The sequence below is a fragment of the Sus scrofa genome, chromosome 14 (genome assembly GCF_054392235.1).
Source record: "Sus scrofa isolate SSC_HxYL_T2T_F1_AM1 chromosome 14, Sscrofa_HxYL_maternal_Yorkshire_Landrace_v2.0, whole genome shotgun sequence".
NCBI classification, from domain to species: Eukaryota; Metazoa; Chordata; class Mammalia; order Artiodactyla; family Suidae; genus Sus; species Sus scrofa.
Window position 1 is genome coordinate 65990753 of NC_139396.1, and position 26800 is coordinate 66017552.

General features: G+C 48.1%; 1 protein-coding gene across 6 annotated transcripts in view; it reads left to right on the forward strand.

Moving 5' to 3' along the window:
- Window positions 1-26800, forward strand: part of LOC146396625 (uncharacterized) — a 506518-nt gene that overhangs the window by 345775 nt on the left and 133943 nt on the right. For 2 of the 6 annotated variants that reach the window (XM_084996793.1, XM_084996794.1), the window contains exons 3-4: window positions 8479-8575; window positions 19376-19525. The exons of 3 other annotated variants lie outside the window; for them this stretch is intronic. In XM_084996793.1, coding sequence (XP_084852919.1) covers window positions 8479-8575; window positions 19376-19503 — 225 coding nt within the window. In that variant the 3' untranslated portion in view covers window positions 19504-19525. Of the gene's footprint in view, window positions 1-8478; window positions 8576-19375; window positions 19526-26800 lie in introns of those variants that run through there. One more of the 6 variants, XR_014827719.1, reaches the window with a different exon arrangement.

The window sequence follows — 26800 nt, forward strand, 5'->3', positions numbered from 1 at the left end:
CCTGAATCTTGTGTTAATCTCCTAACAACTTTTCAGACATCCGCTACATCCCTCTTATCTTGGTTAAGCATTTGGGGAACTCAGAGCTTCTTGTGACTTAAGGAATTTCTCCTGCTGCTTAAGGATCTGTTCTTGCTCCCCCTCTGTCTCTCTCTCCCTCTGACACACACACACACACACACACAGAGTAATGCACATCCCCATGGGGGAACTTGACCAGTGGGCGGGTCTCTGGGCGGGAGGAGTCATCAAGCAACTCCTGGGAGGGCATCACTCCTCACCCATCAAATAAGTCACCAGCTAATAAGACTTGTTTGCGGAGTTCCTGTTATGGCTCAGAGGTAACGAACTTGACTAGGGTCCATGAGGACTCGAGTTTGATCCTTGGCCTCACTCAGTAGGTTAAGGATCCAGCGTTGCCATGAGCTGCGGTGTAGGTCGCAGATATGGCTTGGATCTGGCATGGCTGTGGCTGTAGCTGGCAGTAGCAGCTCCAATTCGACTCCTAGCCTGGGAACTTCCCCAGGTGCAGCCCTAAAAAGACCAAAAAAAAGACATGTTTGCACTTCCAAAGTGCCCTCACCCTGGGGAAGAGCAAGGTGAGAGTGTAGGGGACAAGGTCCACCCCTCGTGGAGCAGCTGGAGACACATGGGCACGTGGGCCCATGGAGATGTGACAGCATCAGAATCAGCAATGGGTGTGAGAACCAGTCAAGGTTTCTGGGAAAGGAGTCTCAAGCCAGGATGCCTGGGGGATGGTGCTTCTGGAGGCAGGGGCTGCACCAGGAAGTGCAAGGAGGCAGGAACAGATGTGCAGTGGAGTGACTGCTGGGCGGGATGTATCTACGGAGGGAGGGTTGCGAGGATGGGAGAGCACATGTCCAGAAGGCAGGGGGAGCATCTAGGGAAGGCAGCTTGAGGCCACACTGAGGAAGAGCTGAAAGCCAGACCAAGCTCTCCTCCCTGGAGAAATATTCCCATCCCCCAACCCCCAGCCATTCTGTCTCTCTCAGGAGAGGTCCATAAGCCTAACCCTCCTCAATCCTGTGCAAGCTCTTGTGCTCATGTTCCTTTGCTGATATCCTGCAGGAGGTCACTCCAGGTGGGCAAGCCTCAGTTCTCCCATCTGCAAAATGGACACACGAACAGCAATACTATGTATTAGCCGAGGTTCTCCAGAGAAACAGAACCAGTAGGTTCCTTCCTCATAGACTTGTTGGGAGACTCAGTGAGGCCAGCGGAGGGCCTGGCATACAGCAGGTGCACAGTAACTGGTGAATGTCTTGGTGGTGGCAGCTGGATTTTGCAGTGTTCATGTGACCACCAGTCAGGATTATCAGATGAACCTGAGAAGCAGGTTAGGGGGTCGCCTCTGGCTCTTGGACACTGCCAAGGAGGGTGAGGTGGCCTGTCCCAGGCCAGGCTGGGATCCTTTCCAACACAGAGGAGCCATTCCAGCCCACGAGAAATAAAAAGGCCAACAGGGGAAGTCATGCCAAGCGTCCATAATCGCCTGTAATTTGGACTCAGTCTCTCGAGGCAAAAGGATTTTGTCAAAGGCTTTTCACGGTCCAGTGGCCCCATAGCCCAAGGTCACTTGGATCGAGTCCTCTCTGACACATATTTATTATCAGGTGGAAATAGCACTTGGGCTTCTCCCAAGCGGTGTGCAGAGGCTGTCTCGGGCTACTGCCGAGCTCCCTAGCGGGCAGCCTTGGCAGAGTCACCGCTGAGAGAAGGGGCTGGCCTGGAAGGGCATGCCAGTGAGTGACTCTGGCCAGGGCTGGGGGAGGCTGTCGCGCCTGCCCACTCAGCAGCTGTGTTCTACCTTCAGGCCAGGGTTTAAGCAGAGACTCAGTGTCCCCATCTGTAAAATGTGGATAAGACGTGTCTGGGAGATGTCAACTGGTCCATGGTGAGCCCCTGATAGCTCGCAGCCACTAGGTCTCGCATGCTACTGGCTCCCTGTGTCCAGCGGGACTGCCCGCTTGCCGTGAGCAGCTGGTAATAGCCCTGGAGGAAAGGAGGGATGCCTACTGAGAGCACATTTTATGATAAGGATGTGCAAAAATAAGGATGAAGGCTATTTCCCTGATTTGTGAATTTCTTTATGTGTAACATCTTATGTAGGTATAAAACTGACATTGCATTTAGCTATTCATTTCTCACATGGCCTTTATGGAAGAGAATACGACTGTGTGGTAGCGTGGGGAAACCAGATTCCATTCACTACTGCTGGAGACTCTGTCCTGGCTGCAAGCTCTGCCGCTGGGATCATATTTTTGGGACACCCTGTGCTGGGGTCCCCAACTCCAGATAAAGATGCTGAGGGATGCTCTAGTACTATCAGGAGGAAGTGGTTAAGAGCGAGGACTATGAAGTCTGAATGCTTGGGTTTTGACCCATACCCTCATTTTCTGGCTGTGTGGTCTTAGACATGTTACTTAACTTCTCTATGCCTTAGTGTCTTCTAGACAAAAATGGCAGCATTGTGGAACTCATCTCACAGGATCATTGTGAGAATTACAATAAGTTAATACACTTGAGCCCTTTAGCACAAGACCTAGAAAACGATAAGCTCCCAGGAAGTCTGTTTATTATTAGAGAGGGTGAGTCCTTGTGGCTTAATATTCCTTCAGCAGATATGACTCAAATACCCACTGAATGTTGCTTACTGGGGTGAATAAGACAGAGCAAGGGCTCTCCACGTGCTATGTAACACAGAGTAACACTGGCTGATAGTAGAGTCAACACAGAGTCAACAGTCAGTGAATTATCTGGGGCAAGAGTGGTCCAGGCAGAGGTATAGTCAGTGCAAGGGCCCTGGGGTACATTCTGGGAGATGAGGAGGAGAGAAGCAGAAGATGGGGTCAGGGAGATGATAGGGCAGATCTCTGGCCATCATAAGGGCTTTGGCCTTTTCTCGGAGTGAAATAGGAGCTATCAGAGGATTTTGAGCACAGAAACTATGTGATGTGACATATTCTGAAAAGAGTATTTTGACTAATTTGTTAAGTACAGACTAAAGGGGAAACGTTGGTCCCAGGGACACCGTTAGGAGGCTGTGGTCCAGGCAAGAGGTGATGGTGATGGTGATGCCTATTGAGGGGTGAGTGTTATTGTTGCCTAGCTTTACCAGGCTATTGCATCCATGTCCTGCACTTGGGCCTCACAGTAGGCACTTCCTCCTAGTCACTGGCCCCCTTGATAGCCCACCCTGCCTACGGTGGGTGCCCCCTCCCCCCAGCCAGAGTCGCATCTACTGTGCTTCTCTCCCAGACATTTGTCAGCCCTTTAACTGCAGCCCAGCCAAGCAGAGAAGTGTCAGCGGCTTTAATCTTCCCCGGCGCCAATCTCCCCTTCCCCTTAATCATGGCAGCCTGAATGTGCTGGCCCCATTCCAACTTGTCGACATCTGTCTGAGACCCAGGGCCCAGAGTGAACTCTGAATGCTCTTCGGAAACCACAGAATTGTCCCAGCTGGGAGGAGCCTCAGGGAGACCCAAGGCTGGTGTCCCCATTTCTTATACACTGAGGGTTAGTGAGGGCAAACCATCATCTTGCACACTGGTTAGTTGCCCCATTGGTTAGTTGCAGAGCCACCATCTGAACTCATTGGAACTGTATTCTCCAGCTCCACATGGAGTGGCCCCCCTTGGCAGAACATTTTGCTTCGTCCTGTGGAAGACCTCATCTTTCCATTATCACACCAGTGTCCCTGCCTCTCCAGATCTGAGGACAGGTAGCTTGTTAACCACATCTGATGGTGACCCTTGGGTCCACTATGACCCACTTTAATTTCCTCACTTCAGTTGGCTCTTGGATGGTCACAGTGGTCCTAGTTCAGATCTGCCATGCAGGAGGGAGGGGGCATCAAAGAAACGAAGAGGGATGCAGGGAATCTGAGCAGAAGCTGGTCCTGGGAGGAGACAGGAAGCTTTGGGTGCTTCCCAGCACTTTCATCACTTCCCTAGGCTGGCACTATCATGGCACTTGCTTCTTCAGGTGACCAGGACTTTGCTCACAGCAGCCTCACTGACAAGGTGTCATCACAAGGTTGACCTTTGTCCAGATGACAGATGGAAACAATGTCATACACAGCATAATAACTATAGTTAATAATAACTGTATTGCATATTTCAAAGTTGCATAGAACTTAAAATTTCTCATCACAAGAAAAGAAGTTTGTAACTATCGTGGTGGATGTCCACTAGAATTATTGGAGTGATCATTTTGCAATATATACAAATATTGAATCATATTGTACACCTGAAACTAATATAATGTTGAATGTCAATTATAGCTCAATTTAAAAAGAGAATTATTGGGGGCCACCCTAGGGTGTATTTTCCACAGATTTTGTTGATGAAGGTCTTTCAGAAGAGATGACAATTAAGCTAAAACCTGAATTTTTTAGGAGACATGCAAAGACATGGGCAAACAGCTGGAAATAGCAAGTGCAAAAGTCCTGAGGTAGTTGTGATTTTGCAGAAAAATTTAAAAGTCAATGTGTGACTGGATTATATTGAATATATGGAGAGTGGGATGACACAGTGAAGAAACGCAGTGCATGATGAAACAGAATGAAATTATATGAGCAAGAATTTGAGCTGGAAACCCAGGGCTTGAAATCAGGAGACCCAGCCTCAAATCCCAGGCTGGCCCCTCCCTGATAGGGTAACCCTGGACATTCCTTTTCCTCCTTAGCCTGACCTTACCTCTGTGGACTGAATGGGATCAAGGCTGATGGTCCTGAGGACCCTTTTAGCTTGAGCCACCCTGGAGTCTCTGATACACTGAATGATACCTGCAGCTAATCAGCAGATGACACCAAATTAATTAAGGCCTGGGAAAGCGATTATCTCCACCTTGGACTTTCTTATGCTTCTCAGAAGACACTGTGTATGTGTGGTGGGGGGGCATGGAGGGCCAGGGGGAGTATGCAACAGCAAAGAAGGCAGAAGCACCTGGGGGGACAGGAGTTTGGGCTTTCAATCCCCTGGAATCAGTGCACATCATTTTATACTTCAGCAGGGTGGCAGTTGGGAGTTTGGGATTTGTTGGGAATTTTCCTCTTCTTCTTCTTCTTTTTTTTTTTTTTTTTTTTTTTTGATCAATTCCAGAGGAAACACTGGCTTTCAGCAGACCCAGTGGAAGGAAGGGTGGGCTGCAATCAAAGTTGTACTCTGTCCAGATTTCCTTGCATTGCTTTTGGGGAGAACAAGCTATTCCTTGCCAGGATGAGGACAGGACAGAGGGACGATGAATGTTCTGAACACTTGGTTCTGTTGTATGGTCACCTTAAAGTCCCAGAGAAGAAGCTTTCAAAGAGAAGCCTGAGTGAATGGGGGTGTTGAGAGCAACTGCTAAGAACCTAGGTTCAGAAGAGGGAGTTGTATGTTCCACTGGGGCATTGTCCGGCCAACGGGTGATGGTCCTGACAGCACTTTACTGACTGGAGACAGGGAGTTTGGCAAGAATGTTCCACTGTGTGGTGAAGACTGATATTGTTTTTGGAAGTAGATTTATTGTTTTTGTAAAATTGACACTTTCCAGTGGTGTAAGAAAATAGGGAGGGAGAAGAGAAGAGAGAGAGATGAAGAGAGGAAGGAGGAAAAGACATTGAAAAAGTGCAAGGAGGAAACGAAAAGTCATCTTTAGTGCTTCTGAACTAGTCCTTCTAGACTGTTAAGTCCCTTGAGGTGAGGCTGCGTGAAACTATTTCCCACTTGTACCCCTAGAGTCTTTATTAAGGGGGAAGATGGTCCTGCAAGGGAAAACATGGTGAGCTCAGGACTTGCCTAGGAGGTTCATTCACATTCAGTTGGTTGGAAACCCAGCCAAGCAAAGAGGAGCAGGACCCCAGTGTGCCCACATTCTCAGATCTGGTGCTATTCCCTGAAGATGGCTCAGGCTCATAGTATCTGGGTCTATATCCTACATAGACTTGGGAGCTGCCAGCGAGGGAGAAAACAGGCAGAGTGTGGTTACTTGGATTCATAGAAGAAACTGCCACGAGAAGATGGGCAGGCATGGGAGATGAGAACACAGGGCTTTGATTCTCACTCATGCCTTCGGCAAACTGGTGCCACTTGTTTTTGTTACATAAAAAGGTAAGTGGCCTCTGGATGCCCAAATAGGGGATAATTTTCTCCTCCATGTTTTTATCTCTGATGATAATCTCTTGTTAGAATCCAAGATGTTCAATTACACAGAGGGAGAATGTCCAATGGCACAGCACTCCTAGGCATGAATGATGTTCACCAAAGCTGAGGGTTTAATCCTTCTTTCTTCTCAAAACTGAGAAAACTGAGGCTCCAGGAGTGGAATTGACCTCCTCAAGGTCACAGGTTTATTCCATGACAGAGGAGGAATAAGTATGCAGACCTTCTCACATCTAGTCTTTGCTCCTTTTTCTCCAGCTTAATTTCCCAAAATTCTCCTTCAGGGCTTTGTCCAGCACCAGTTGTGAATAATTCATGCCTCTTACCCTGCATTTCCTCACCTCCACACTGTGGCCTGTGCTATTTCCTGTCTTTGAAAGTCCTTTATCCTTTCTGTCAAGTCCCAAGTTGTATTTGGAGTTAGTTCAGATGTCCCCCAGGCTGCCTTCCCTGATACCCCATAGTGAAGAAATGCCTGCCCTATTCTTGCACTGTATTTTTGCCATTTACATTTATTGTTGTAATTTTCTAGTGTGTCTCCCCAACTGCACTGGCATCCTTGAAGGTAGTAGCTATATCCTGTTTAGCTCTACTTCCCTAGAGATTTGTACAGATAAATATTTGTTGAATGCATAAATTTTAATTTAAAAATATTCTTATAACTTTATGCTGAAATGACAACCATCATAAACTGCCTCCTTCAGCACCAGGCGCAGAAACAGAGACATCTGATTGCCAGTGTCTTATGGTAATGGTGCTCACCTGAAGATAACAGTGCTTTTCATTCTGTTCCAGTGCTTGTGACCTTCCCACTAAGCAGATGGGAAGGATCCAGTCTGTCGCTCAACTTCCAGGAAAGCAATATGCCCTCTTCCTTGGGCTGTACCGGCAATGTGATGAAGCCTATGGCTCATCAGTGATATATTTTATAATTGAAATATTAATTATAAATACTTCTCCTAATTTTCAAATGAAATGTCCTTGTCTCAAAGTCCATCAACCTTAGAACCAGGAGATAGAGAAGATAAATGGCCAAGACTCTAGAAATCACTTGGAGGAATCAAAGTGCATTTCTTGCCACCACAGATGTTGGCCTCAAGCCTGGATACCTGTCTCCATAGCCAGTAGCTTGCTGTATGAATTTGGACACATCAGTGACCTCCTCTGAGCCTCCATTTCTCCACTGATAATGTGGAAATAAATATACTATTTGCCTCACAAGGCTGCCATGAGAGGGCTCCATGAATGCCAGGCATACATCAAACTATAGCAGTAATTATTATTGTTGTAGTTATTAGTAGGGCAGCTGAAGCCTGACTGCCTGGGTTTCCATCTTGGCCTTGATAAACTGGGCAGCCTCAGACAAGTAATCTGATGTTTCTGAGTCTCTGTTTCCTTATTTGCCAAGGGGGATAATAATAGTTCCTATCTCCCTGGGTTGTTTTGAGGATTAAACAAGAGAATAACGTGAACTAGCACCTAGAACAGTGGCAGGCACATAAGCAGTGCCCTGTAAATCATAGCCATAAGTGGGGGATCTGTAGGGGTCCTGGGGGAATGCTTTTAAGGTGACTTTGCCTCTGGAAGGGAAGTCAAGACACAAGAGGAATGAGCTGAGTGCACTCCAGTGAACCAGACATGGTCCCTGCCCTTCTGGAAAGCACATTCTATTTGGGACATGGCAACACACAAGTCAATACTAAAATCAGAGGAAACTGTGCTATTGAGTGCTCACACACAGTGCCCAGGCCCTCCATTCAATCTCCAAATGGCTCTTTTCTCAGTAGTCCTAAGGGTCCAAATGCAAACACCTGGAAATGCCTGGAGATTAACAGCTGGAGATTTGCCCAAATGTCCCAGGGTTCCTAAGGGGAGATTGTAGACCAACTCTCCATCCCCAGCCTCCTTGGAGAATGCTTCTACACCTCAACGTGTCTGTGCTAAAATCCTGAATCCTCCCTCCACTTCTCTCTGCTGTGTGACCCTGGACAATTTACTTAGCCTCTATGAGCCTTGGCTTCCTCATCACTAATACACATGGTTATGATAATAATACCAAGCTCAGAGAGTTGATAGGAGAATCCAAGGAGATTATATGTAAGAAAACATACACCTGTGGGTCAAAAATGTTAGCCATTTATTTATTCTTTATATTTTCACCTCTTTCTCCATTCACCTTTCTTTTCTGTATACCTTGTCACTCTACCCCCTGATCTTATACCTCATTCTTTTCAACCTTTTCTTTTCTCTACTATCTATTCCCTTTCCTTCCTCCTCCATCTCTTTCTTGACTCTTCCTCTTCTCCTGTTGCAGGTATACGTCAGAATAGACTTTTACCCAAGCAGGGCTAAGAACACAAATGCCCTCAAACTACCTACCAGTGGCCAAAGCAAGAACACGTTCTGCCCAGGTGAGCAAAACAAGAACGTTTGGCTGAGAGGCACTGCTGGCTGGGCAAAGGGCTCCGCACTCCATTTCCTGGGCACCGAGATAATGGCTGAGTTGGCCTCCTGCCATCTACACATGCCTCCCTTTCCTCCATCAACTTGGAGGATAAATATATTATGGTCATATTGTGGAGGCATTGGGTGGGGCTTGGGGGTTCCTCTCAAAACCCGGAAACAAAGGCATATTGCTTCTAACTCATTTTAGCAGTTTTCAGTAATATAATTTTCAGTTCATTTGGTTATCAAAAACACACTTTTCCCCCCTTTCTTCTCACCAGAAAGGTGAGGCAGATCTGGGCTGTGCTGGGGGTGCTAGTGCCTTGGTATTCTTTTTTCATATCCCCACTAATTTCTCCATGCTGTGGAGAATTTGTCACCAGCGCAGGTCTGTTTGATTTCATTAAACAGAATATTTAAGCATAAAAATTGTTTAATCGCTTTGTGTCATTATGAGATGAATTTCATTTTGCATACATTTGCATATTTCATCAGAATTAAGGCTGCTAATATGCAAATGAGAGACAGGTTGCGGCTGAGGTGTTTATTGTAATAGCTGCAGGCTGTTCCACTTGGACAGCTTTCTAGGTGGTGGGGAAGGAAGGGGAGGGGGGACTTGGGGTGGCTCAGAACACTTCAGGAAGCCCGTGGGTCTCTGGGGCCTCTGCCTCTGTGGAGCAAAGATACGTGGGCGTGGCCTGCCTCCCTGCCCTAAGAGTCTGGCCAATCAGAGCAGGCAGGGCTGGGGAGGCAAGAGGAGGCCCAGCTGTCTGCCCTAAAGACTCCTGGGAGCTGGTGGGTACCAAGGCTGAGGTGAGGGACCAGAGTGAAGTTGGGCCATGCATCTGGCCCGGATGCCCCCCTCAGGATGGGCACATGACATTGCAGAGGCCTCCGCAGGCTTCTCTCCTTGTTTATGCTGCTGCTTATTCCTCTGCCTGCATTTTTTCTTTCCCTTTGTTTTCACCATGGCTTTGTTTCAAGCCCTGTTGAGTTTCTTCTTACCCTTTATTTCTTTCTCTTTGTTTTGCCTTTGCAGGTTTCCTCTGTGCTTCCCTCCACCACCTCGAATGGGCTGGCATCCTTGTCTCTTGTCTTTTTTTCTTCCTCTGCTTCCTGCCCTCTTTGTTCCCAACCTGCTTTGCTGGTCCCTTCCTCTCTTGCTTCACTTCCTCCTTGCTGCATCCCAGACTCCCTTTCCTCCCCTGGAGGGTATCTGCAGCAGCCAGGAATGGCTTGAGATGAGGACAGAATTAAGCAAGGCCCCACTTGTGCAGCTGCCCTGCCTCTCCATCTGAAATCCTTGATGAATCTCTGCCTTCATTTGAAGGTCAGAGATTAGATACATATCATGTTCCTCTCCAGGGCTTGCACTGCTGGTCCTCTGGAGAATAGGTTCATAGCCACCACAGCCCCCACCCCCTGCCCCAAGGCATGGACAGAGAAGAGAATTCCATTCTTGGTGTGCAGTGAGGTGGTTTCCAGAGAGAGGAGGGGTTTGATACAAGCATCACTTCCAAAAGAAAGTAGCTTGGGGATGCTCCCCACCCCTCCTGTTCCATACAGCCCATGCAGGTCACACTGCTCCAGCAAAGGTGAGCAAGGGCGATATGGAGAAGGGCCATTCATACCAGCAAAGTTGAAAGGCAGCCTGAATGGAACACTGGCCTGAAAAAACCAAGCCCTTTCTCCAGGCCTGTTCCCCTTGTCTATCTCTTGCAATTCTCCCAAGACTTCTCTAGCAGTTGCAGGCAGGAGAAAGTTTGGAAAGAGCAGGAATATGTTCATTAAGTTAACCTCTATTTATTGAGCACCTACTATATGCCAGGCACTAGGCGCACACTGATACTGCTGACATTTGGATAAGGAAAGCAGACCCCTGGAAGAAACAAGATCATGCTGGGGAGTGATACACATCAAAGGAATGACAGTGGATGGTGGCTAGGCCCTACCACCCCCCTTTCCACCGCTCCCTTTGGCATCTTGTGCTGGTGGCCACTTCTCAGGTCTATTTTCTGGGCCACACCCCCCTCCTGACCAGTGGCTCCTCCCCCAGACCACCCAGAGGGCCCTGATGGAGAATCACTGCTTTTTCTCACACTCTTTGAGCATTTCCCCAGAGCTGGTACAGCAACATCTGCCAGGCGAACCACCCCGGCCAGATTAGCTGTTCGAGCCTGCGTTTTCTAGCTGGAGCAATTAAAGCAGAATTAATTGGCTAGTAGGCAATCACCTTCCAATCCGGGCAGGGAGCGAGCTGGGCGGGCGTGTTTTGCTGAGTCCACAAACTGAACACAATGCTCATCGACCAGGGGCGGTGGGGAGGGGGTGGCTAGTAGAGCTGGTGGGAATTAGATGCATCCCTCCCTCCCACCCCAGCCAAGTACAAGGGCCAGCCATTGGGATCTGAGCATCTCCATGGGGAAGCCAGCTTCGCTGGTGCGGAACTTTCTGGGATAGAACTTTGCCTTGGCAACTTTGAAATGCCCAATCCAGTCCTGTTTTGAAATTTGATTTAATTTTTAATATCTTTATTCTCTCCCCAATAGCAAAAGCAATACATTTCCTATTGATTTTTAAAAATCAAATCCTGCAAATATGTATGGTTTAGAAAGACCTATAAAATTATATGTCTGCATATAAATTAGGATTTGGTGGGGTGGGGGGAATCTGTCTACAGCAGTTATCACCACCGCTGCCCCCCCCCCGGTGCGTGTGTGTGTGTGTGTGTGTGTGTGTGTGTGTGTGTGTGTGTGTGAGAGACAAGGAGAGAATTGAAGTCTAGATAACGTGTAATATATTTGGGCACCAAGATAGATCATCTTGTTTCTTGTTGTTGTAACTGTGGATTATATTGCTTTATTTTGTATGATAAAAATCAAACATGTTCATGGTGAAGAAAGAAATACAGAAAGATATCAAAGATACCCAACCTCTAGCCTCTCATTCCCACCCAGGAGTGGTGGCCTGGACATGGAATGCTCTGATAGGGAATAGCGTGGCTCTGGGGCTGGAATTCAGGCTACTGGCTGTGTGACCGTCTCCAAGTCACTTGCTCACTCTGAGCCTCAGTTTCTTTATCTCTAAAATGAAGAGTAGACATATTCCTTACCTCAACCCACTGAGGGAATTACCCATAAACAACTTCCCGCAGGTCTGGCACATGGTGAGGGCTTAACAAATGGGAGTCATTAGCACTGGTTACTAACCAACCTTCCAGCAAGGCACCAAGACCACAGGTTTTTTAAAGGAATGTTCCTGATCGAAATCCTCTGAGGATGCAGGGACAGCTCTTCTATCCCCCACTTCATTGCATCTAAGTAAGATGACAAAAGCAAGGTAGTTCTCTTTTCAAGATACCCAGTTTCTTTCTCTCCCTCTTCTTTCCTTCCTTTCTTCCTTTCCTTCTTCCCTCCCTTCTTTCTTCTACTCTCTCTCTCTCTTTTTTTTTTTTTTTTTTTTTTTTTTTTTGCTTTTTAGAGTTGCACCTGTGACATATAGAAGTTCCCAGGCTAGGGGTCAAATCAGAGCTACACCTGCCAGCCACAGCCACAGCCACAGCAGCACCAGATCCTTAACCCGTTGAGCAAGGGCAGGGATCGAACCCACATCCTCGTGGATACTAGTTGGGTTTGTTTCCCCTGAGCCACAAGGGGAACCCCAGGACACCCCATTTCTGAGTATCTCAGGAGGTGTCAGAGGCATCTCAGAAAGGGTTGTTAGAAGGTGGCCCAGAAACCAGAATGGAGAGGAGGTGGTGGTCGGGGAGAGAGTACAGGGAAAACTGAATGGCCTCAAAATTGAGATGATGGGGAGCCCAGAGGGCTGACTTCCATTCCTGGTTTTGTCCCTGCCCACCCCATGGGCCTGGGTCTCTCCTTTCTCTCGCCCTCAGGAGGTTCAGTTTCCCCACCTGAGACATGGAACAAGAACAAACAGCTAATTGAGCACTCATTAACAGATGGAGAAATATTTCGAATTCTCGTCAACTTTTTTTCTTTGAATGGACCTTGTGCACAGGGTCTGAGGGTGTCGGGAAGAGGTAGCAGCGATGGGAATGTTGTCCAGCTGAGTTTCCGTGTTAGGGAGATGAACGGTGCCCACAGAGCGTGGACAGAGGTCCGTGTTGTAGGGCATGGGAGCTGCCTTCTGGAAGCTGGTGGCAGGGTCTGACACAAGCGTGCCAGGAAGTCCTGGGCCTGAAGGTAAGTGTTTGTGTAAGAGGTTGGGGCGGGGGCAGGAGGGGGGCTGCGGTGATTGTACCGACAAGGCCAGAAACCTGAGCACGTCCTGCCTGCAGTCAGACGGGGGTCACCAAACCCAGACTAAATAGTCTGGCGGGGCCGGGCTCTGGGCTGTCTGGAAAATGATCCCAGGATGGAAAGAACCAGTCGGGGAGGGGCCGGGAGAGGGGCACAGTCAACAACACGGAGCCCTGTATCAGTGGCCACTCAGAGGCCACCTCCCCAAGGTGGGGCCTAACTGTGAACCAGACGGAGGTTTGAATTTTTTCATTTCAGTTTCCGCTTTTTAATAGGGGAGGGGAAGGGGGAGGGAGACTAAGAGCAGCCCGGAGCCCTTCTCTGCGTGAGGCTCAGGGCTGCACACCTCACTTCCTCTGTCCTCCAGGACTGAAGGGGTCCAAGTGCCACCCCACCGTGTGGCCTTGGGACAGTTATGTAGCCTCTCTGTGACTTACCAGCCCTCACTTGTCAAACACGGCTAAGCCTGTGTGCCCATGTTGAGACCGAGGGCTGCAGGAGCATATATGTGTCTTTGTGTGGGTGGGATACAGGTGCCCCCGCCAGGGAGAAACTGTCCCCTGAAGTCAGACTGGCAAGTCGAGTGCTTGAACCAGGTGCCATTGGGCAGGGAACAACATGTGTAATCTGTGCCCATCACCATCCTTGGTGCCCATCAACGTGGGGAGAAGGGTGTTCTTTCCCTCTTCTCAGAGATGAGGAAAACAAGCCTCAGAGAGGTCAAGTAACTTGTCTGAGGTCACACAGCTGGTAAATGGCAGCATCAAGGTTTGAACGTAGGTCTAATCCTAAGGCGTTCTCTATATCCTTCACAGCCTTATTATCATGAAGATTAAGTAGTTCTCATTGTGGCTCAGTGGAAACCAATCTGACTAGTAACCACGAGGACACAGGTTTGATCCCTGGCCTCGCTCAATGGGTTAAGGATCCAACATTGCCGTGAGCTGTAGTGTGGGTCACAGACGCTGCTCAGATCTGGCATTGCTGTGACTGTGGTGTAAGCTGGCAACTACAGCTCCGCTGTGACCCCTAGCCTGGGAACCTCCATATGCCGCAGGTGTAGCACTAAAAAGCAAAAAAAAAAAAAAACAAAAAAACAAACAAACAAAAAAACCTGAAGGTTATTATCTCCTTCCGAAGGTCACAGTAATACGGTTCACAAGCACTAAAAAGGAAAAACAATCCAATTGATGGAGAAATGGCTAAACAAAATGTGGCGTCGCCATACAATGAAATTGTAGTCAGCCTCAGAAAAGAAGGAAATTGGGGTACATACTACAACATGGATGAACTTTGAGGACACAGTGCTCAGCGAAGTAAGCCAGGCACAAAAGGACAAATGCTGTCCAGTTCCACTTAGAAGGGCCCCTAGAGCAGTCAGGTTCATGGAGACAGAAGGTAGAGTGAACATTGAGGGCTGGGGGAGGGGACAGTAGAGAGTTCTGATTTATTGGGGACAGAGTTTCAGTCTGGGGTGCTGAAAACATTCTGGAGATGGGGCGTGGTGATGGTTCTACAACCAGTTGGGTGCCTTTACTACCCCTGAACTGTACACTTAAGAATGGTTAAAATGGTAAATATCATATTATGTATGTTTTACTATAATTTTAAAAAGCTTTTCTTTATGGAAGTATTTGTGACTCCCCACTCACCCCCATCCCAAACAAGGTTGTTCCCAAAGAAGCCCCTGCCCCCTTTTTCCCACCCTCTGCACCTGGAAAACATGGGCTTCCCCCCTCTGGATCCAGAATAGACAGTACCTTGCCTGCCCCCATCCCTGCAGGGCCCCCTGGGGCCAGCCCAGTACCCATGCCCACCTGACAGGGACTCGGGTGATAATTCTGAGCGAGTATCACCAACTACAGAGAAACAGTAATACTGCCTGTTTCAATGTAGCTGATTGGAAGATGTGGGGGTGTATGAAAATCTGGTTGGCTGGACCACACTGGGAAGGGATAAGGGCCCAGTGATGCTCATCTGGGGAGTGAAGCACAGATCCCACAGTTTCTTCTGAAAGTCTTGGAGAAGCCCCTTGATATCCCTCCTAGACGTTGACTGTGACGGAGCACGAACACAGCTTCTAGAACATAATGGCTCAGCTCTGTCCCCTTGGCAGGTCTACAAACTTTGCAGGTATTTCTCCAACCCCTCTCAGAACTGGGGGTTCTGGCATGCTGGCTCCTCTGCCCAGCTCCCAGTGAGCCGAGCAGGTGGTCACAAAACCCGACAGTGGTCCGTCATCCTGACCACGCCTGGGATTCCTCAACACCAGCTCCTGGCTCTCATTCCTTCCAGACCTCAGAGCATCCCACTCTGCTCTGGACAGTTTTGAAATCACCAGAAGAGTGGTGGCAGGTGCCAAGATCATGAGCCCATTTCAGAGTTGGTGAAACTGAGGTCTGAGTGGGACAGGCTATGGGACTCTCCTTCACCCCATTTTCCCGAGCTGGGAAATGCACTCTTTCATTCTTCAAGCACTTGGGAGTCCTTGCCAGGCACAGGGCTGGATGCTACAGATGTAATGGGACGGTGGGGGGTGGGGTGGGGTGTCCCGGGAGGGTGTCCTGCCTTCATCTGGCTCCTGATCCAGGGGTGGAGACAAATGTGCAGCCAAATCTCCAAAGTAAAATTAAATGGGAAAGCAGGATGAGGGCTGTGAAGGATAAAACGGAGCTCAGGGAGCTGATATAAGAGGAACACTGGGTCTGGTCTGGGGACATCCTGCAACGCTTCCCTGAGCTTCCTCAGATTAAAGCTTCTGATAATCAGGTTGAAATCTGATCGTGGGGAGAGGGCGGAGAACTTTCCAGACAGAGGGAACCTCATGTGTGAAGGCTGGCGTGGCAGACCAGGCAAGGTGAGTGCAGATCCTAGGAAGAAGGTTAATGTGGCCAGAGCCACAGAGAGTCACAGAAGGGGTGTGCATGGCAGAGAGGACCAGCCACCCCCTTGCAGGTCTCTGGTCCACAGCCTGGGGCAAGAGGAGGTGTGGGAGGGGCTCAACAGGGCTGGGTTGTGACTGAGTGTGTGTTTTAAAAAGATCACACTTTTTGCTGAGTGTGCAGTGGTTGGAGGGAGCCAGCAGTGATGTGTTAAAGGCTACTGCAGGCATCCAGGCGCGAGATGATGGCAGCTGGCACCTAATAGGCAGCGGGGCAGTGGGGAGGAGAAGATGACAGATTCAAGAGAGATTTCAGCAGGAAAACCCCCGAGACCTACCTGCTGGATGGGGGTGGGGGTAAGGGGTGAGGGAGAGAAGGGTGCAGGGAAGCCAGACTACTGTGATGGGGTCCCTGGGAGAGGAGGCACAGGGCGGAGGGGCGATGAAGAAGCTGCAGTCAGAGTTCCTGTTGTAGCTCAGTGGAAGTGAACCCGACCAGTATGCATAAGGATGCTGGTTCGATCCCTGGCCTCACTGAGTGGGTTAAGGATCCAACATTGCCGTGAGCTATGGTGTAGGTCACAGACGTAGCACGGATCTGGCGTTGCTGTGGCTTTGATGTAGGTGGGCAGCTGCAGCTCTAATTTGACCCCTAGCCCGGGAAATTTTATATAGCGTGCTCTTGGAGGCCACCTAGTCCACACCTGTTAACTTACAGGTGGGGACATTGAGGTGCTGAAAAGCAATATGCCTTTTCCAAGAGAACACAGGAGGGCCATGGCCAAGCCAAGACCAGAATTCAGGTCTCATATGACTAATCATGAGATGTCAACTGCGATCCAACCAGGGCAGAAACTTCATTGGTTCCCTCATTCCATCAGCCTGTTTTGATCCCACAGAAGTGAATATATCCCAGTTCTTGTCCTTAAGGAGATCTTGTTGAGGGAGACAGACACACAGACCTGCCATGATAACCCAGGGTTGGCAGGGATCCAAGGGGAATTTGCTACAGCTGCAGGAAGTGCAGAGAAAGAAGAATTCATCCTGCTTGGAGGGGTCTTGAGAGGCTTCAAGAAGGAAGTGGATTTTGAACTGAATCTTTAAATATGTGTTAGCTGGTAACCCAAAGAAATAAAGGAAAATCAGGCGTCAGGAATGGCATGTGCAAAGGTCCAGAGTCACAAAAGTATGTTGGGCGTATTCACTAACTGAAGAAGTCTTGGTTTGAATGGAGAGGAAGTGCAGGAAGCAGGGCTAACCTGCGGGCCTGGGTCAGAGGGCATGCTGTGGGTATGGACCTCCATTCTCAGGCAAACCTTCCTCCAAGTCCACCGCGTGGAGTGCCAGGACCAGCTGTGCAGGGGGTGGCTTTTGTCATTGTTGATCGAAATCCCCCTTTTATGCAGTAAAGCATAACATCCTCCCGAATATGAAAAAGATGTGATGGTCATTAGCTTTCCCATGTCTGACTATCACGTTGCTTCATTTAACCAAGAGGCAGCTTAGGGTCACCGGTGACAATGGGTCTTTGGAGCAAGCCTGCCTGGAGACAGACTCCAACTCCACGTGACCTTGGGCAAACTGCTGTCTTGGTTCTCTCGTCTCTAAAGTGGGGTTACATCTAGGATTAGGAGCAAAAGGTGGTGCTCATTAAATATTAGCTATGCTTGCTGATTTCCAACAACCCTATAAGAAAGATGCTGTTGTTACCATCTCCATTTAAAAGATGAGAAAATTGAGGCCTTCAAAGAGGACATCACTCAGCCAAAGATTCAGATGAAAGTTGCGGACCTGGGATTTGAAGTCAGAGCCTGAGTTCCTAACTGTTGTACTACACCATGTCCGCCCTCCACCTGAAAGCCAGGGGTACAGGCAGGTGATTCTTGCCCAGGGGATCCAATTTCAAGCTGGAAAAGGATATACTTGGTCTCCATCAAAGCAGGGCTGGTTTTGACAGGAGTAGTCAGGGAGGCCGGGCTTGGCATCTGAGTCACAGCAGTGGCTTTTTCAGAAATGGAATAGCTATAGTGGGAGTACAGGGGCTAGAGACAGACAGCTGGAGAAGATAGACCTCAGCTCTAACCACCTGCTGGCTGAGTGACCTTGGACAAGGCACTAACATCTCCAAGCCTCAGTTTTCCCATCCATGATGTGGGATGGCTGGCCAGCTCAAGTCAAAGCAAACTTGACCTCCTAGGTATTAAGCGGCTATGCAGCTAGCTCCAAAGAAAGGAAGTGATACTTCCCTCTGACCTGCTTTGCTGTGCTCTGTGGCCACCTGACCTCTCTCAGACTCAGTTCGCTTGCCTAATGAACAGGCAGAGTGAAAATAAGCGGGGCTCTTCCTCCCTCTCAGAGTTGTTGTGAGTGCAGAGAATATGGCTTTGGGGCACTTTAGGGCAGCCCTGAGCTTGATTCCTGAATCTGCCCAGAAGATGCCTTGGTGTGAGTCTGAGTCTTAGTCTTCATCTGTAATATGGGCCCCACAATTCCACTTTTGCAGAATTTGATTGAAGAATTACAAGCAGCATATACTCAGCATCTAGCCTGGAGTAGACATGCAGTCAATAGGAAATAATGATAATAGCACCCACAAGAGCTAATATTCTGGGGCCAGTCCCTTGGGCCAGGCACTCTGCATTCCGAGTTTGCATCATCATTCAGATATAACACACGAGGGTGCTTTATAAACTGTAAAGTCCTGTGCTCATATATATAGCCCCAGCAGAAGGTCAGAGGGGACCCCAGGAACTCCTTAGGAGCAGAGACCCCATATGTGTGGATTTCACAGTCACCACAAGATGGTGGAGTGCATGCCCCCCGACAAAAAAAGTTTTCCTGCATTAGAATTTGAGACACTCACAGCTCAGCAGAGGCGTCGGCTACTCCAGCAAGGCAGAGATGAAGTACCCGTTGGGTTCTTTTCAAGTTACAACGGCACGTAATGATGGCCTTTTCCTCCACTCATAAACCACATATGGAATTAATAGCACCGGCATCAAACTAGACCAGGCTGGGTTTATTCACCAGAAACAATGAGACGCTCAGAAAGCAGGGCCAGGAGAGGCAGAGAAAGCTTTAACAAGCTTCTAGGTGGGATTTTTATTCCCCCTCCCTTTTCACTTTATTGAATCTGGTCCTTGCTGATTTGGTTACAGCCTGTGATTTCAGTTTATGATTCAATAACCCATTTGAAAGCTTGTAAATAGCACCGTTCTGCTATCTGCTCTCTCCTCCCCAAGGGGGTTGCCACTGAGGAAAGAGGGGGAGCTCGCTTGCTCTTGCAGCTGGGTGGGCAGCCCCTGGAGGGGTGTTGTGAGGGTTGGGCTGCTGAGCCAGGTGGACCTGGAGCAGGGAGTTGACCATTGAATAAGGTGGACCCAGCCTTAAGCATCAATAGAACAGCAGGAACTCACCAACCCAGATGAGGACTTGTGTCATCCAGACAGACCAGCCTGGGTGTTCCCAATTCTATCCACCCCCACCCAACCAGGGCTAGGGCCCCACTGGCCCAAGCCCTAGCTCAACCCTCAGGAACCCATGAGTGATCACAGTGGCTCTGGTTCACAGATTCTGTGTTCTCAGAGCCAAATTTCTAAAGAGGGTCATCTGCACTCCCTCAGGTAACCCACTGCTAACTGGCCAGCCTGCCGTTCCTGAGAGGAAGATGAAAGACGCGTGGCATAGGACCCCACCCCCAGACAAACCCAGTCAGAGTAGAACCCCTGGCGACCAGCAGGTGCACGAGTGAGTCCATCCAAGATGACCACCAGGCAAGTAGCCAATCAATAAGTGACTATTGATTTAACTCACTGCTTTGGGTGGCTTGTTTCACAGCAATAACTGACTGACACACTATCTGCTGGGGGCTTTTCCACTTTATTAACCAAATGACTGAAGGAGTAGATAAATAATACAGTTCTCTAAATCACTGGGTCTATGAGTTGGAGAGGTCTTAACCATGGGACTCTGTGCTTCTGAGTGTCTGAGGCTTAAGTGCCTGGAGCAGACGTTGAGCACAATATCTGTGGGAGAGCAGCATGGTCCATGCTGAAAGGTTCATGCTAATCTTTGCCCCATCCCACATTTCCCTTTGACCTTGATGAGAGCAGCCCAGTGCCAGTCAGCTGAGTATAAGGGGTAATAGAAGCTGTGGCATAAACAGCTGAACTGGAACACATCTTCATGATGTCTCTGCTCACAGGGAAAAGCCCAAATACCATGGGAAGACCTCCAGGCTCTGTCTTGATCTGTCTCCCAGGCTTCTTTCCTACAGCTACTGCCCCATACTTCCTGAGATGGGACACTCAGTTCTGCTAAATGGTCTCCAAATACATCATGCTTTTTCATGGATCTGTGCCTTTGCTCCAAATGCCCTTCCTCCCTTTAGCCTCCCTAATGAACTCCTACTCACACTGCAAAACCCAATCAACAGAGCCCTCCTGTGAAATTTTCCCCAAACTCAACTCAAACACTCTTCCTATGACACTGAGATAATTTAACAGCATGTCAGATCACACCATATTCCCTCAACTAGAGTGTGAACTCCCTTAGAACATGCTCAATAAAACTAAAGGGAGTAGATGAGTGAGTGATCAGTGTAGCTACTTTTCCAACAAGGTCAAATGGTTCTGTGCAAATACCGTGGGCAGTGGAATCAGCAGATCCTGGGCTCCACTGCAGAGGCTTGTTACTCCACGAGACTAGGCTAGTTCCATTGTGTCATGGGTCTTAGTTTTCCCATGGGACCAAAAGTGATCATGTAGGACATACTGTCCCCAGAGAAAGAGCTCCCTCCCTTTCCCCTGCCAGGGGACTCACAGCCTTCTTCTTTGCGGTAGGGGCCCCACTGCTTCCTTGGCCTTCTTCCTGGCACCTCTCCCAGGGCTGGGAGGTCCCAGGGGCATGGGAATCAGGGAGAGGCTGGAGCTCAGGGTTCTCTGAGGCACCTCTCTCTCCCTGGAGATCTCCATTAGGAGTATGACACCATTATCACTGTCACCATCATAATTATAACCTATTTATCAGACACCAATGAGGACTTTCTGTTCATTATCTCACAACAGTCCTGCCAAGTAGAGACTCCTATTATCCCCATTTTAAAATAAGAACACTGAGGCTCAGGGAGATGCTAAGACCTGGTGAGATGCTTTCTCTCCCTCTCAGTATCATCTTCTTGGTCCGAGTAGCTTTTGTCTTTGACCTTGCATCCCTGTGTGGTTAGTCATGGGGAAAACGTTGTTTGATTGGGAGCTGATCTCCGTAAGCCTGTGGTTTGGGTTTCCTGGGCTTTGGACTCTGCTCTCTGGAGACCAAGAGGGAGAGAGTGGGAAGCATGGAAGCGCTCTGAGGGCTTGAAGTAGCCTCAGTGAGGTGCTTCTGCATATGTCCGCACAGCAGGATGGGCTCTCCCCAGTTCCCAGATTCCTGTGCTTGACAAACATTTCTTCAGTGCCTTGTGTTTGCCAGGTTCTGTGCCAAGAGGAGGAGACACTGAAATAAGTCACTGTCATGCCCTCAAGAGCCTCCTGGTCTGATGGCCGAGGCAGTCATGAAGACAAGCTTCTGGAGGCCATTTCTTGAAAGGTTGTAGTTAATGGCATTTGGAAGTGAGAAGCCATCAAGGCATCATCTTGATGGCAACTCCAGTCAATTGCTCATGAACGCATTGAAGCTCCAGAGCTCAGAGAGAAAGGATGCTGTGATTGATTAGCAATGTCTTCCATGTGTACGGCTAGGAGAGTTCTGCCCTATGTGCCAATTACCTGCCACCCATGGTAGAGCAATGCTACTCTTTCTAGGTGTGGCAGCCTACCCTGTCAGCAGGGTTGGAGGGAGCCATGAACAGGATTTTTCCAATTCTAATCTGGCACAGGCTGTATGCCTTAGAGGAAGGAGGGATTTGCATTCCTGGGAGAATCTGGGAGAGTCCCAGAGGTACTGACAAGTGAGCTGAGGTTAAAGAATAAGATTTTAACATCTTATGAGTCTCATTGATATGTATTGAACACTTACTGTATTCCATACATTTTCCTGATGGAGAAGGTATCAGGGAGGGCCTTTCATATAGCCAGGTACAAAGGACATCTTGAATGCTGCAGGGCAAGGGTGACCAGAGAAAGGACTATGAGGGGAACAGACCTGAGGGCAGAGGGCAGCTCATCAAGGTTCCGGAGTTTGAAGTTTGGCTTTCATCCCACAGGCCCTTGAAGCAAAGGGGCACCTTGCACTTGAACATGATTTCTCAACGAGGGGGTGGCTGCCGGGCTGAGAAATTTCTCCCTGAGTGTTCTCGGCCGAGAGAACAGAGCTCCTGCAGCCGTGAGGACACGCTGCTATTTTAAGCTACCTGCCAACAGCCTGCCTGCCTCCCCCGCTGCTGCCTTGACATGCGGCTCCTGACAGCGAACCCAGTGTCGCCCCAGCAGACGGCGGCACTGGGCAGCTGGATGCAGATGCACACCTGGGCAGATGACAGCTGTGGGGACCCCGAGCATCCTTCTCACCCCTAGCACCCAGCATCCCTGACTCACTAGCTTCAGGAGCTGCTGAGGGGAGCCCACATTCTGCCCTGCTCAGACAAGGCAGGCAGACCTGGTTGCTAACCTCTGGTCTCGCATATGCAGTAAGACATCCCTCTTTTCAGAGCCTCCAAACTTCATCTGTAAAATGGGTATAATGATGAAATAATCAAGCTTCAGGATGGTGGGGGAGCTCTTTGGGTGTTCAGATAAGATATGTAAGATCAGATAATTGAGGCACCAGTACAGTGCCTGGCACACTGTAGCATCTGATGGAGGTTAAGAGTATCTCTACCAACCACCATCACCTCCCTCCCCCTTATCCTGCTTTATTCCTCTCCACCTGACATTATGTTGAGTATATTCATTGGATCACAACAGCAGAGCTTTTTGGATCCCCAGCACCTAACAGTGCCTGGCACATAGTAGGTGCTCAATAAGTAGATACTGAATAGAAGGAAGGGTCCTTGTTAAATAACTTCACTTCTCCCAGGCTTTGCTTTTCATCTATGAAGTATTCATTGAACGGATGAGCATCCTTCATCCATTCATTCACCCATGAGTCATTGAGGTAGTACAAAGCACTGAGACTAGGTGAGGCTCCAGGAACACACAGCTGTGCAAACATGAATGACCCTTGATGTCCAGACTGGGTCTGTTTTCATCTGGTTAGGGATTAAATTCCTAATTCTAAAAGTGGATCAAATTGGAGATTATTTGACCTCAAAACAGGTGGACCTGTAGCCAGTTTAATCGCCATTCATAAAGCAAGAGCCAGCCTTGTTCCCATTGCCTGCCGCCACCAGATCTAGTGCAGGAGGCAGGGGGAATTAAGGATTATGGTGGTCACCAGTCCAAGTGGTGAGAGAGGAGCATTTGATGGTGGAAAGCCAGGTGTTGTCCTAATGCCTGTTGTTCCTGGAAAAGCTTAGGTCCACTTGGACAGGTGGGAGAAAGTCAGAAATTCCACCAGCAAGTTAAATGTGTTATTCATTGTTAGGGACCAAAATGTATGTCCTGACAACTCAGGTTGATTGAGAGAGAGAAAGAGAGAGGAAGAGCTAGGGAGCCCCACCCTCTTCTCAAGAGTGTCCAGACCCTCAAGAGACTGGTTTGGCCCTGATTCAGGTGTCAACCCAACCCTACCCAATTATATCTCTCAAAGCCAACTGCACTGTGCTATTTCAAATATAGCATCTGCATCCAAAATTCAACCTTCTATGTGACAGCTCATTTGCAAGTATGGTGGCTCAGAGCTTGCTCTCTGTCACCAGCCTGGGGTCGAATCCTGGCTTCGCTCTCTACCAGCTGTGTGACTTTAGGCAAATTGCTTAACTTCCCTGTGCTTGTTTCTTTACCTGTACAGCAGAGTATATAAAAGGGTTATTAAGGAGGAGAAAATGAGTCAATAATGGAAATCACTTGGTCCTGAAGACATTGGGTAAGGATTTGCCATTTTGATGATCATTATAATTTCAGTTGTAGATTTTGGCATCATTTAATGAAGAGTTCAGTCTGGAGACCAAAGGATATTGGGGTTTGGGGGGGGGGAGTTGTTTGTTTTTTGCAAAAATTGTATTTGTTTGGGGCATTGGGGCAAAAGTTCCTGATTTTCAGAAGGGATTGTTCTGGAGATTCCATCGTGGTACTTAATTCTTCAATCCCCTGTAATAGCATTAGATACCACACCCTGGCCATGAACTCATGTGAATAGCACTTACTCTTCTCCTAGATACCAGACTTTCCCATGTGATTTGCTTTGGCTAATGGGCTATTGGCAGACCTGATGTAGCCAGAGGTAGGAAATGTGCTTGCCCCTTTATGTATTATTGAAAGCTAGTGAAATGAAGAGGCCATTTGTTACACAGCGTTATCACAGTAATAGCTAACTGATATATTTGCCAATGCATTGCCACCAAGGGATTCTTGTGATGATTATAAGAGAGCATGCATGCAAAGTGTTTAGTAAAATGGTAGACACATATTAAGCCTTCAACTAACCTTGATTATTTTCATCACATCATCATCTTCATCATTATATCCTCTCCCCACAGCTAGAGCCAAGGTTCTCTTCTTCTAACTTGAGGTCAAGTACCTTTCAAGGGCCCAGCAGACATCCCTACCCATTTCCCAACCTGCCTCTCCTTGATGTTCTGAAGAAATGAGAAAGAAGTGTTAAATTTGTTCTTGGCTACTTTTCCTTGCAACTCCCAGAGGCCCTGCTTACAAACTGAATCAGTTATCAGCTAGTTAGGCTGGCGGTCCCCGGAGGTGCCGCTTGAATACAGATAGGGACCCATGCATTATTCAGTGCGAAGACGGGGAGAAATGAGCAATGCGTCCAAAGCCAGAACAGCAGTGGCAGTAAGGGAATAATTAGCGAGCTGTCACTTGTCCCTGTCACTGTTTCCTCCCTTAACACATGAGGGAAAATAAAAAAATAAAAAAATAAATTTTTTTAAAGGGAGAAGAAAAAAGGCAGGGAAGATCATCTTGCTTCTCAAGGCAGCTGATAGGTTAAAATGTGACACTAAAGAAGCTTGAAGCAAGGGCTCTGGTTCAGCTCACAAAAGCTGTGGCCTGGGGACCCCCCCCCCACCGATATTTTATCGAACTCCCCTTTCTGCTTGATGATTCATGAGCACTGCCCCAGTCTTCCATTCAGATTTTCTGCACGTTTCCATAGCACTGGGAATTAATTTCTCCCCTCTAAGGAGAAGGTGGGGGTACTGAGAGGGGATGGGTGGGGAGGAGATGTGAGGGGCAGAGCCACCCAGGCCTGCAAAGGTTTGAGGTGACCTTCCAGGAGGAAACTGGGATGAGGTTGACAAGACCTGTGCTTGGCTCGTTTGGGGACTGTGCGGTTTGATTATTCATGAGTTTACATGCACAGAAAGAAATCATTTTGTTGCGTGACTCCTCATCGTTTCTTGTGGAAGCTATTTTTATTTATCTATTAATGTCTTGTTAGAATTTCTTTTTCTTTCTTTCTTTTTTTCTTTTTTTCTTTTTTTCTTTCTTTCTTTCTTTCTTTCTTTCTTTCCTTCTTTCTTTCTTTCTTTTCTTTCTATTTTTCTTTCTTTCTTTCTTTCCATCCTACCTACCTTCCTTCCTTCCTTCCTTCCTTCCTTCCTTCCTTCCTTCTGCTGTGTGCTGATTGGTTTGCCACTTGGGATATTGAGCCAGACTGGTGAGGGTCTGAAATATATTGATGGCAAGGCCAGTTTTCTCATAGACTTCCTCTGCCCTTCCCTTTGGAAGAACAGCAAAAACAGTGCAGGTTGAGGGATGGGGATTGAGAATATTTGCTGTTTGAGTTATACCTCTACTTCCCATTAGAAATGAGCTGGTTACCTTTGGGTAGGATTGTTGCTTTCTGCAGTTCTGACTGTGTGAAACTCAATTTGATGGAATGGAGAAAATGTCCTGTATAAGAAAAGTCAGAAAGATCTTGTAGGAGGAAGCAGGGGTTGAGAAGGGGTATAAGACTAGATGATACTGAGGGGCTTCCCAAAATCAGGGCCCAGTGGAAGGCACGGTTATTCTTGTTGGATTCCTAACTGGTAATCAAGTCACTCTTCCTCATAAAAACCTCTCAGCTTCCTTGCTACATAATGAGAGTCACTTGGGAATGGAAGATTTGGCCCTAAAAGCCCAAAGAAAAACGAAAGTCTTTCATGAAGCCACTAGCCCAGAATTAGTAAGTCCATGGCATGTGTAGCCCTGCTCCTTTACCCAGTGCAGACATCACTAATCAATCCTAGAACACTTAACCCATCTAAAACCACCAGGCAGCCACTTAGCAAGCAATCAGGGTTACCACTGGAACTGGAATAATGAGAATTCTTATCAACACACCTGGGTATAGAAAAGGGTGAATCCTTAAGGGAGGACGGCCCATGTCAAAAAGCATGGAGTTAAACCCTCCTCTAAAAAATCATGAGTTCTGGATTAAAGAAATGAGAATGTGAACCCCAATAGGAACTTGGTAGCTGTGTGATCTCAGGAGATTCAACTTTGACATCCAGGAAATGGGTATAATAATAATAACTCACTGAACAGTATCCAATGAGACATGGCGTGCCAAACACAGAGCTCTGTGCCATGAAAGCTCGTTTATCCCATCTCGCCCATTCAGAGGCTAGATTTCCTTTGCACATGCCCTTCCTGCAGCCTGGAGCATCTCATCTTCCTTAACTGACACCCACTGAGAGTTGATACTCTTATTTTTCTAAGCCAAATTCCACATCCCCCTTGGAGCCTTTAGAAGCTAACCATCTCTAGTCCCCGCAGGGTAAATTACATCTCTCCACTCACACATCCTCTGTACCATATTTTTACATTTGCTGTGCAAGTTCAGAAATGAAGGGCCAGTTTAATTTGTTCTCTCCCTTAAACTGGAGGTCTAGGGGATAGTTTGGGAGATATTGTCACCTCTCTGTCCCCAGCAGTTGGCATAGAGATTGACACCTGGAAGGGATCTAGTGAGGATTTGTTGAATGAAGGAAGAAATGATTTGCTGTGTGT